This window comes from Harpegnathos saltator, unplaced genomic scaffold (genome assembly GCF_003227715.2).
Source record: "Harpegnathos saltator strain DR-91 unplaced genomic scaffold, Hsal_v8.6 scaffold174, whole genome shotgun sequence".
In the NCBI taxonomy this organism is placed as follows: Eukaryota; Metazoa; Arthropoda; class Insecta; order Hymenoptera; family Formicidae; genus Harpegnathos; species Harpegnathos saltator.
Window position 1 is genome coordinate 514865 of NW_020229955.1, and position 12461 is coordinate 527325.

Consider the following 12461-nt stretch of genomic DNA (forward strand, 5'->3'; position numbering starts at 1 on the left):
CCTTTGAAGCCCTACAGCTTTCGTCTGAAATATTTCTCTCTAAAATGCCTCTCTAAAAATTCGACGAAAAAATACCGGGTAATCCGGGTGGTCTGAAACACCCGGATATATACGCGCACCCGAAACTATTTCAAATAAATCATTTGCGGTATTAAATACACGTGACAGATACACGTGGATTCGGACGGAGCGAATGAATTGAGGAGAGAAGAGCGACACCACAAGCTCTGAGTTATATAAGAAGACGAGCGCGTATCATCCACCAGATACACACATTACTCTCGATACGATCCACCCACATCGATCGCCGATCGCGCATGCGATCACGCATCACTCACGAACCGTGAAGCTCATTATGCAATCGCGCTGATATCTGGCAGAAGAAGTAAATAAGATAGCCGGTTGGAACGAGCTTCCAGATCGATCGTTGCGGACCGATTATGTCGTTTCTTCGAGCAAAGTGAAAGCTCCGGCATCCGAAGTTTGCAAAATCCGACGAGTCATAACTGCGCGGCTTTTTCATGCCGCGTCTGATCATAATTGCGGGCAAGAGAAAAAGAATGGCGTGCCGTACAAATCTTTCAACTTTTTTTCAGTCGGATCCATCTGTCGGGATACGGATCTCGGCGGTTAGTCGGCGCGCGATTACGTCTCGCTCAGGCACAAAATATTTGTGCGAGATAAAAAGGACGACTCCTCAGACGATTCCGACGAATGATAAGGCGACGCGGCGACAAACGCGCGCGATTTCCCGCGTCGACGATTCTCTTGATTTGATTTCGAGCGGAGCTTTCTCCACACAATTCGATTCGATTTTCCACTCTTATCGCGAGCCATGAGGCGATACCCCTTCAGGCCTCGTGACATTTTTATAAATTATCGACGGTTCGTACGAACGTGCGTGCAAGGTCGCAGCGTGCTATCGTAGCGCCTAATCGCCGCGATAATAATTGCCTTATTATGAAGCTCAAATTCAAGAGTTATTTCGTTTGCGAGAATGAAACGTCACGCGAGAGCATTAGCGTGCGTTTATCGGAGTTATACTTGGTACGACGGACAAACTTATCGTTGGGTAACGTTAATAAACTGTGGTGGAGTGGAGGATGAAGTGTGTACGAGCTTACGGCGCGGCGCTGTGATTTTAATCGAAGATCTAATCGATGAGACGATTAGATCGTTTAAAGTGTATTAATTGATAGTGCGAGTTCCGATTAGTACACATCGATTATTACATAATTGCGCGTGTGCACCCGTACAGTATAATAATTCTAATTATCCCCCCCTTTCCCTCTCTCTCTCTCTCTCTCTCTGTATTACAGTTATAATTTCTTTAATTAGAGAAGTAGTGTTTATATATATAAAGTTTCGACTCGGTGATTCTCGTACTTGCCGCTGAGAGAATACTCGATCGAAACGGTGGACTGTGTATGGTCGACCTCATGTCAAAATGAAATTGAGACGATGATTCATACGCCATAATGCACATTTGCGATAAAGTCACAAACATTCAATTTGACAAACATAATTGTACGACGTCAGACTGATGTGCGTACGGCGTACGTCACCATAAAGTGAAAAACTTCGCGATAAACAGTAGTATCACGTGAAAGGCACCGATGGCCGCCTCGAAGGAAATGAGATTATCCTATGAATTCAACCAGATATCGTCGGAGTCCGATTACATCGGACGAAGAAATTTACGAATAGAAAATTGCAAATAACCAAGCGGAATGGCAGAGGTAGCGTAATGAAAACGGCAGTCCTCGTTTGCAATTCGTCGCGAATATGAATTCATCGTTCGTTAGACACTCGTTAGATCGCGATTATAATTACAATTATCGCAACGCTACCAAAAGTAATGCGAGCGTGTCACGTGAGTCCCTGCGATAACAAATATTCCTTAACCAGTGGTACATATCCAAAAGATGTAGAAAATTATGACATGCTTCAATTGCCGAGAACAATAACGTTTAATTATTAACACACATTACGAGGCTCATCGCGAGACTCACGTGAGCCATAAATCATAGATGCCGAATTTTAATCGATCATGACGCAACTTATAATTGCTCAAGTGGCAATCACGTGCATGATTTCGCGATATGTACGACGGTATGAGCGCAATATGAGTGTAAAACCGCAAACAGACGGAAAGACGGCTATCATTATTAGCTGCTTTTTCGCCACCTGCTGGAAAAAGAAAATGGAAAGAAAACGAGGAAAGGAAAACTTGTCCCTTGAAATCCGTGAACGTCGGGTTTCTCTTTTTCTCTCGTTTTCCACGGGAGAATACGATTTTCCAATTTCGTTTCTCGTAATTAGTTCGCGGATCTCACGTACAAAAGAGGTTTTTCTTTTAAAGATAATACTTGTGACGTGTAATGAATACAAAAACGAAAAAAACTGCCGAATGACCTCGTGACTTATAAAACGTTTTCTCGTTCTCTTGTGAAAAAATTGCTCTCTTACAATGGTACTTGTAATGAAAAAATATTACTCCTTGCACGGAACAAGCGCGTGCTCGCAATTTCGCGGAGAGCGGCGAATTGCATTAGCGAATAATTGCGTATTCTTACGTGATTTGCACAGTAATTTCACAATTAGACTCGTTTGACAGAAGTACCCGGAGATATGTAGCAAACGAGCAACTTCAATCCACTCACGATCTTACAACTACTTTAAATAATATCATAATCCTGCGTAATTTATGTATGCAATATCTATCTATAGAATCGTTTCCTCATCGCGCTTTCTTTGCTTATGACATCTTTAGGTTCAGCTTCTTTCAGCTTACGACGGTTCAAACTGCTTTATTATTATCGGGATACGAAGAAGGAGATGACGAGAGAAGAGAGAACGCGGACACCCGCGCCCGCGAAGCATCGCGATCGCAATCGAGAGAGGAGGAAGCAGGTACGAAGAATTCGCGTATGTGAAAAATTTCGCACGTGACGCACATCGGCGCGTAGCGCACCGGCGATGACGTCGCTTACAATTACGCGATTGCGTTACAGGGTGCTTCGATGTCTAGCGATTGACTCTCGTGCTTCGAGTCAAGGCCATGACGCATTGTTCTCTCGTTCTCGACGCGGAAAAGCTGAAAATCCCGGGCGAACTTGGCAGGCGTGCCGATTTCTGTGTATTAAGCGCGCGCGCGCGCACGCGCGCGTCGAATAATCTCGCGGAGATCTTCTAGCAGCGACTCGTTGCAAAATCGCGAGAGCACGAAGCGAAGAGAGCAGATGGAAATAGAGAGCCGTTGCCGATTTAGATTATACCGTATCGTAAAAATCGATCGAAATTATCGCTCGTGCTCGATTGCGTCCGATCTTGCGGACATCGTTGACGACCGTTGAAACATTGAGTCTACGCGTATGAATAAGAGTATAATCGCAACTCATGCAACTATTGCAATTGCAAAATTAAAAGACATACTCCTTAAATATGATATAATTGACGGTGCAGATCATGTTGATGCGCAAGCGGAAGAATCAAATGAGGTGGTGCCTCATTGCGTTCGATACGAGAAAGCAATGAACTTCTCCGCAACCACAACGCGACTGGCTTCGTTATGCGCGCGCGTGCGTCGACAGAATGTTTTATTTCAATATAAACGAGTACGTACACGGCGGCGTTTCTACTGAGTCGTGCAAATAGTCACTTCCGCTGCACGACGTGCGAGCCTGCGCATCAATCGCATCGCAGGAAAGCGCGCGAGGATGCACGCGAGAAAGTCAAGCACATGCCGCTGATATATACAGGCTCGTCTAAAATTCATCTCACCGGCATCTCGACGAGCTAGCGAACTAGGACGAATTAACCCGTAACTGCTGTTCTCCGGTCAATTTGACCATTGCACTATTTGAAATGTAAATAACGCGGTTAATTTTCTAGTTGCGTATGCATCCGTCAGTGTACTTTCTTACATTCTGATTGTCAGTCGACTGATATACGCGCGATTGTGTGGTCGTGTTATTTGTCAAGATATTCATCAATTCCGTTTCCTATCGGTCAATTTGACCGGTGAACAGCAGTTACGGGTTTTAAGTGTTCTATGTGAATAAATGTCAGATGGGTCACTTGAAAGATATATATTAAACTGGAACATGAATAAGAAATGTGGTGATAAAAGACATTGAAACGAGGACCCGTATCCGTTGTTCGAAGGTAAAGTCGATATAAAATCGAGACTAAAGCATAAATAAAATATTCACCATTCTAGATAGTGAATATGGTGGCGACACGGTGGCGTGAGATTTTGCTGTAAATTATACGGCCGTTGCGATCGCGTTGCGGCGCGTAGGAAATTTCGCAACACGGTGGTTTTGAATCGCCCGCGATAGGATAATCCGCACCGCGAGCTGACTATTTGCGGCCAGCAGCCAAGAATAAACAAGAATATAAATTTTCAACCCTTACCGCGCGGCGGTAATTTTGGCAAGATTCGTGTTTCCCCTCTTTCTTCCTTCCCTCTCTCTGTTCGCGCCTTCGTTTATACGTTGGAGAAATATACGAGTAACAACGTCATATGTCATTCGAGACCGATCGAAAACAATGAAGAAAAACGCCAAGAGAATTGTTTCGATTTACCTCGACGCAAGGTAGCTCGAAATCGATCCGCCAACGACTCAGATATGACAGACACGTCATATGTGTTTTAATATCAATTAGAATAATTACTTGTATAATTCTCAACTTTGCACATAATAATGGAAAGTAGAAAAAGATCGGTAAATAATGTTTAAAAGTCTACATTTGAGAGAAGATTTGCCACAAGATAAGATTACTGAATGAATTATTCTTTAGTAATAATAGATGAAAATATGTTCCAGAATGTATATATATAAATTATACGTACCGTAAATATACATAAAATTTAGTAAGTAAATAAGTAATGTGATATAAGTGATAAATGTTAGAATATTAATAAGTAAATAAGTATTCAAGAATATATGTATTTGCACCGCGACAAAAAAAGTCAAATATCTCCTCAACTGGACTTTTTATCAGGTGATTACTTTTATCTTCTCTTTTTTCTTTTCTTTCTTTCTCTTTCGAATGCTGACATCGTGCGAAATGCGAACTTTGTTGCTGTGGCCGGTAGATAATAACAAGTTACAAGCGTCCAAAGATCAACGAAATACCGAATAAATCTCATTTTCCACGTGGTTATCGAGCGACGCGGATCGTTCTTATTAGGACGTTAACGTGCACAATTGATAATATTAAACAGCATCACAGCGCAAAAACTTGAGCACCTTGCACGTAACGTATTTCGAGAAAAACCACAACATCGCAATGTTACGATGATGTGATTTTTCTTTTCAATAGCGAGTCGCAGATGAAAAGTCGTTTGCGAAATAAAATCTTGAGCGCGAGTATCAATCCGCAGGAACTTGTGCTTTAAAAAGGAGCGCTAGTACACTCACCAAAGTGTTCTGGTACCCCAGTCCGTACTCCTCCTTCCGCGACTCCATCCTCATTTCCTTTCCTTCGGGACGAAGAAGAACAACTCGAACAAAGTCCGCTGCAGGCGATGATGTGCGTGAAGAAAGAAGTCGATCGACGGAGAGCAGGAATCACGCGAGGACGAATCCAGAAGCTGGATCAACGTATCGATCACGATTGACCGTTAAAAACGTCTCCTTCCAGTCTCCTTCTTCTTCATTTTCTTCTTCTACCTCCTCGTTCCCACCCCTCGCGGCGGGCGTCTCATCGGTGGAATTCTTAATCGCGAATGTGCACGACGTCTAGCGTCGTCGTCGTCGTCGCCGTCGTCGTCGTCGTCGTCGACGTTGTCGTTGGCGGCGCTCTTGAAGACTCTCTCGAAAATTTCAGAACTTTATAAGGCGCAATGCGGGGCGCAAAGCGACGCGATGCGGCGCGCGACGATTATTCGCGAAGTCGCGCGAACGCGCGACATTCAAGTGGAGCCGATTACGCAATGCGCGATAATCGCACAGGAAGGGTCAACGCGCGGCGAGGAATCTCGCGTGTCGAAAAAAATGTCTGCCGAATGAACAAATACCGATTAGTACACGGATTGCGCACGGAAGTGACTGCAGAGGCGTCATCACACTTGCGTTTCTCGCTAGCTAGTGGAGCCACCGATCGTTCACAATTCAGAAGTTACTTCGTATTTTATCGGTCCGACGAAAGGGCCACACGCGAGAGATCTCAGCATTCATGCCGCTCGTGATTACGTTACGAAATGAGGAGGTACAGTCGTCTACAGCCGTCTCCGAATATCAGCAGCGTACACATCGCGTATGCGACACATTCGCGCTCTTTCTCTTCAAGCGGCGCTAATGGCGCCGGCTCCGTAGAAAAAGCGCCATCGAAATCACGTGATTATGCTCGTTCGGTAGCTTTCGTAGCGGTGAATTTATGTTAAGCGAGTCCGTAGCGTGAAAACGTTCGCGTGCACGAGCAAAGCACCTGTGAGAGAAAGAGAGAGAGAGAAAGAGAGAGAGAAAGAGGGGGGGGGGGAGATAAAAGGCTGAAAATATCGTTCACTCACTGTGCAAACACCGACCGCCGCTCGCAATGAACTCGTGTCCGCCCGGCCGTGCAATAACAAAAAGCACCGGCAGCCATAGAGGGTGGCGACGCGAGAAGGGTGGCCACACCTCGACAGAGGCCGGCGATCGCGATCGCTTTTGCGTCACACGCGCGGTGGACTTTCGAGCTAGTAAATATTGACGCCTGAAACGAACGTTTCTCGGACGCGAAATATGCTCGTCACGATAGGCGCGCGATTAACGTTCGACTGAAAGCAGCTCTCACGAAAGCACCGCTCGAGCGCTCGATCGAACGAGTGACGATCGATCACGAAGATAACGAACTTCATGCGCCTCTGAGAAACGCGCGCGCGCGCGTTCGCGAGAAGAAGACTAGGAAGGAAGATAGATATTGAAGATGGTGGAAGAGTCAAGTTTTCAAGTTTGCACTCTTCCCGTATTCTTCCCGCAAATGTATGTCTCGACGAAACGAAGATTTGCAAAAATCGCGGTCTCTTACTCGACCAAATTCCCAAAATGCCTGAAATCCTCGATTGACTCTTCAGGTGCTTCCAAGCCTTCGTCCGAGCCTTCCCGCGTTATTCGCGCGTGGGCAAATCACGGTAACAACGGTACGTTGCCGTGCACATTGCTTGTTTCGCGTAACGCGAGATTTTTCAGTCAAAATATTCGCTATTCCGTTGCTCCGCGTGGCGGCGTGGAAGCAACGCGTCGAGATCCGTGACGACCGCGACGAGCGCGCGCGCTTCGCGAGCGCCACTGACTGCCCGGTTGGACGGTCGTGAGCCGACTGATAGGTGTATGAATGAAGCGGCCGAGATTTCAGAGCCGCGATGTTTGCAGGAAATTCAAAATCCTGTCGTGTCGGCGGCGGCGGCGACAGCGGCGGCGATGGCGGCAGTCGCCTGTCCGCGGCTTCTCGTAATCGATTTCTCAGACTCTCGTGGCGCGCGACGTGCAATTTTCTCGACGAGGTTTCGCGTTACTCGACGAGAGAACAATTTCATAGTAACACGGCTTACTCCGTTCCATGTACGCAATGTCCTGTGATTCTCCTGCGCAGTTTTGCAAACAACACGCGAATTTTGTTCTCGAGATCGTGTCGAAAGGATTTCACACCAGCACGACATGTCGCATGTCGTATGCGCGGATGAAATTCAACATATTTACAATTTTATCTTCGTGCGAGCTTTACCGCGTTCACAACAGCGTAAATTATATTGCTATCGACTTTGCGTAATGTTCCTTGCGAGTTGACAGGACGATTAATATTGACGAGCGATCTCATCGAGCGCCACGATAAGAGTTGCCGATGCTGACTACTGGTCCGGGGGAAACTGCACGGAGGAAATTGGCACTCTCGGCGTCAACGCGTCTGCGATTCGGCGAAAGGCAGCTCACCATCATAGACGCAATAATCTCCAACGCATTCGTTTAATGAGTCAGACATCGTGGGCGACGACCTCTTCTTTTTCCCTATAGCATAATCCCGCTCGCACGCAATGAAATGAACTTCTATGAAAATTATGACACGCGACTGAGCACGATCGACCTTCACCACCACCACAGGTTACGGGCCATCGAAACTTCAGCGAGCGACGATTCATGGGAGAGCGGGCCGAGGATTTGATTAATTAATTTATCACCAAAGAGACACTGATCTCTCTCCCTCCCCTCCTCTTTCTCTCTCTTGTATTCCACCTAACGGCTCCCAATGGCTCACGATTCTTCGTGCATCGCTAATCGAAACAGCGATAAAGCAGCAAACAATCGCATTAATATCCGATATCGACCCGTTGATTAAGCTTCGCTCTTCTTTGTCACAGAGATATCGAAATTAAAAATAAAAGATACGCACGAAAATAATGAGCGCCCTGATAATCGAAACGGCTACGCCGCAAAAAATAATTTCCCTCACGTTTCGATTACCTGCATTAGCATGAGAGTGTCGCATGACTTTATATTACGCCATAAAAAATAATAATCTCTCTTGCGTATTATCCTGAGACGCTGCTTCGCTTACGGCCCGTCCGTAAAAGACATTTTCCTCGTCGATCTATACATGTTGCTTATCGCGCGCCTGCATCATATGACATTTTTTTACGGTGCAATTAACAGCGTTCTGTTGCGTCGTCGTTGATTAAACAAACTTCTGCGAGAACGCGCCATGAGCTTCCGCATCTAACGATCCAACGAAACATGTTGAACGGTAGTTTATCGACGAGTAAAATATCCGGACGACTTTCGTCGCGAGCACAAAATTTTACTGTACCCAGATAAATCGGCTGTTAGCTCGTGTAATCACATCCACACAAGAATATTGGAACATAAAAATTTATCAGCAACTTACGTTCGAAAACGAGCGGTCGTGGTATACGCCCATAGATACTCAGACACGCGGATGTAATAAAAATACTTGTTTCATGGATTAGTATAGTGCTCGCTTTTACACAACACTAAGATAGGAGGTTATACTTTGTGTTGAAGGATTGTCGTGCATATACGACAGACTGGATGAAGGTTGGAGGATCAGCGGAGTATCATTTGTTAACTGAAAGGATCGAAAAGAGTATATAAACATCATATATTATGTATCATCAATAAATTTATAATAAGCATCGTGTAACAAGATTAAACATCATGAGAACACGTCCGCTGTACAATTTTTTTTACGATAGAAGGCCACCTGTATTAATACTGGTCATTAGTCTAATAATTGTGCGCTTTGATAATAATTAAGTCTCAAAAATATATATGTGGCATGATCTTTGCTCCCAATTTATATGGACGATATACATATATGTGTATGTGTATAATATATATATATATATATTAAAAATGAAATAATCCACAATCACGTTTGTTCCAGTTTTACAACCTGTAGTTTCTTCATCATATGTAACATACTCTAAGAGAGATATTGTTAATCGGAACACTTTGTCTCCCACCTTTGGTACAACGCTATCATTTCGGAGCATTTGTAGAGTTGTCAGAAGAATCTGACGAACTTGGTAGAACTAAAACTATGGAAAATGTTGAAGAAAAGACAGGTAACAATGTTACAGTCAAGAACAATAGATAATAAGTTAGGTTGTAACATATACTTACAAATGATGATAATCAAAATGATGACGCATATGATGCCGATGATAATCATCATTTTGAGATTCTTCCACCAGTACTTTCGCTTCAATTTGCCAGCATGTTGTTCAAATTGCGTCGCACCTTGTTGCAAAGCATCCGCCCGGTTCTCAAGCTCGGAAAGCTTCTGATCTCGTTCCAGTACCTTTTCAACATTAACTTTCATTATACCCACAACTTCATCTACTGTAGCTTGTGTTTGTTGCAGCTTTCTGCTAGCTCCTGCTTGTTGCGTATTGCGTGGCCCACCAGTTTCTCCTTCTCCTGATATACCACCGCCCTCCATAATTCTGAAACAGGGAATAGCAAGAGTTTTGTTGTTAACCTGCTCTGTATAATCATAGCTGCTTCAGCTTAATTCTCCGTATGATCATTGCGTGCCACAAGGCAAATCAAATAAAGTGCACGAAATGTGTAATATTGTGCAACGATTCTTGGCAGAACCGCGGCAGAACAAGGAAATGACGGATACACCCATAACCCATAACCTTAAAAATCACACATATGTTTCCAAAATTTCATTCACACGTCAGGCCGATCGACAAATATCTATTTTATTCTCCCATTAGTAAATATAGAGATCTCGAATATGTATAAATAAAGCTACAAAAGTATACGATCCTCAGAGAATGATAAAATGATCGTTTAGTCATCGATGTGTCATATCGAATGATGTTGTTACAGTAATTCTATGATCATACGTACGCTAGTCTTATTCACTTACGTGCAACAAGTAGAAATAAGTCAACGATAACGAACAAATATCTGCGGACACAATGACAATTTAACGCAAAGACGACTATACTTATGTACAATGACAACAGTGAATGACGCAAATGAATATGGCGATCATGGTGATAAAGATGACATCATGAATATTATAAAAACGTGTTTCCGCAAGAAAAGCAATCGAAATGATTTCTGATCAAGCAAGTCGTTTGCTCCTAACGAATACTAACAAGTTCGCAATACGATTAATTAATTATTAAATAATATAAATCGTTTTTGCGATAAATGACAGCTTAGTACGTTAGATGCCCTGCTGTGCCATCTAAACTCACCAATGAGAATTAATTTACCGGTAAAGACGGTAACCCTGCTCTCTACTCTGCACTAATTAAATTTATTTGCAAATGCAATTATTTCTCATGACATAGAACGGCAAAAAATATAATCTCAACACATTACATTACATTACTTACAATGCAATTAATAAAAGAAATTAATTTAATAAAATGCAAAATATATATAACTACCAAGAAAATATATTTTTTGTAATTATGTTTCAAGTGTTATAGCGCAATATTCCGTTAATTACACAATCCAACATAACGTTCTCATATCCAAAAAATAGAGAAAAAGAAAAGAAACAAAGGAGAGCAAATTGTTGTTGATAATTGAACAAAGCAACAACAAATGTTGCTCACCACAATTCCACTCGATAGTTGAGAATAATCGCGAGAGTGACATTATGGACGTCCATTTTCATCAGCCACCAAGGGAAGGAAGCAAAAGAGAATCTTGGAAACGCGATGACGCGATTCCGCGTTATAACAACGAAAGTATCAACGAAAGTATATTCTCGTAGACAAAATGCGATCACTTACCGCCACTAGCTGCCATAATCGAGCGTACGAGCAGCGTCGCAGAAACATCCTCGACACGCACCGTTCACCTCACCGTTCACCGTGCGACCTCACGACGAAAATCGCGACGAGGGCATAAATAAAACATCTTGCTCGGGTGCTCGTGCGCGTATCAGCACCGCGTTGCCAGGACCGTATACGAGAATCGTTTCGATCTGTCGAGAGTGCAGACTAAAGTCTGGAGGGGGGGATGCGACGCGTTTCTGCGCACATTTCACCCCGATACAGTAGTATCAACAAACTCTTAAACGTTTAATTCTCAAACTCTTACACTACAATCATTCGTAACAAGTCGACCCACAATAAAGAGAATACCTCGCACATCGAGATGAGCGGCTGACACAGTGATATGTGAATATGTGACATCTCGATGGCAGTCGCCAATTCGAATGACTCGGCACGTCCGAATAGCCTAGGCACGCGTCCAAGAATCAAAGCGCGCGAGACACTCCCCCTTCGTACGCTTCGTCGCCAGCTAAATATACGACGCACCGTAATGTTCGAAATCGTTCGAAATCTGGAATGAAAATTGTTAACACACACACGCGCGCGATGCGTGTGTGACCGCAGCGCGTACATTTACCTTGTCGTGGAAATGAGTCGCTCCCTGAGCGACGATGAATTGTACGAGCACATTTGCCGCGGGCGCGTTCATCTCGCTTGCTTGTACAGAAGGCGAATAATAAAGCGAGACGGGGAACGATAGAGCCGCGTTCCGGCGGCCAATACAAAAGTTTGAGGTTATTCTAGCAAGTGCTTATCGCGAAGCAACTATTCGGTCTATTCGGCGACACACGAAGGAACAACACAAGCAGACGCGCGCGCGCGCGCGCAGGCGGATACGTTCCTGAAGGTCGTCCTGAAGGGTGTGTTCGCGCGCATGGGGGTTGCGAGGTGGCTTCTCGCCGCGTTTATTGATCGGCCGGGCATGCGCAGTCGGTGGGGTTGGCGCGCGCGTCCGTCGACCCTGCCGCTTCGAGAGGTCGATTCGCGGCGACCGCGTTTAGCGAATAACGAAAAAGCGTCTCGCGCGCTTTCGAAAGCGCGCGTTCGCCGTGATGATCGCCGTGACACGGTCGTTCGTCCGATCCCGCGCGCGCGCGCGCGCGAAATGTCGGCCGATCGCGCGACGTGGACGTTGAGCGGTGTGCAG

General features: G+C 44.7%; 2 protein-coding genes across 9 annotated transcripts in view; both read right to left on the minus strand.

The window, feature by feature from the left end:
• The window catches only part of ClC-a (chloride channel protein 2), a 37433-nt gene extending 30108 nt beyond the window's left edge, over positions 1-7325 (minus strand). Inside the window, exons 1-2 of one of the 3 annotated variants that reach the window (XM_025297306.1) lie at positions 7021-7325; positions 5430-5824 (exon numbers count right to left, since the gene is read on the minus strand). In XM_025297306.1, the coding sequence (XP_025153091.1) occupies positions 5430-5483 (54 nt within the window). In that variant the 5' untranslated portion in view covers positions 5484-5824; positions 7021-7325. Of the gene's footprint in view, positions 1-5429; positions 6450-6520 lie in introns of those variants that run through there. The other 2 variants (XM_011151699.3, XM_025297308.1) reach the window with 2 other exon arrangements.
• Positions 7326-9108: 1783 nt separating this feature from the next.
• Syb (Vesicle-associated membrane protein synaptobrevin) lies at positions 9109-12451 on the minus strand. Of its 6 annotated transcripts, none has more exons than XM_025297315.1 (4): positions 11892-12165; positions 11270-11783; positions 9630-9952; positions 9109-9544 (listed from the first exon to the last, which is right to left on the minus strand). In XM_025297315.1, exons 3-4 carry the CDS (start codon positions 9946-9948, stop codon positions 9486-9488), a joined length of 378 nt encoding a protein of 125 aa, XP_025153100.1. In that variant the 5' UTR covers positions 9949-9952; positions 11270-11783; positions 11892-12165; the 3' UTR covers positions 9109-9485. The 6 variants fall into 6 exon arrangements, with proteins under 6 accessions (XP_025153100.1, XP_011150011.1, XP_019699931.1 ...); XM_011151709.3 differs by having other exon boundaries at positions 11270-11825; XM_019844372.2 differs by having other exon boundaries at positions 11270-11463; positions 11624-12165.
• Positions 12452-12461: the final 10 nt, after the last annotated feature.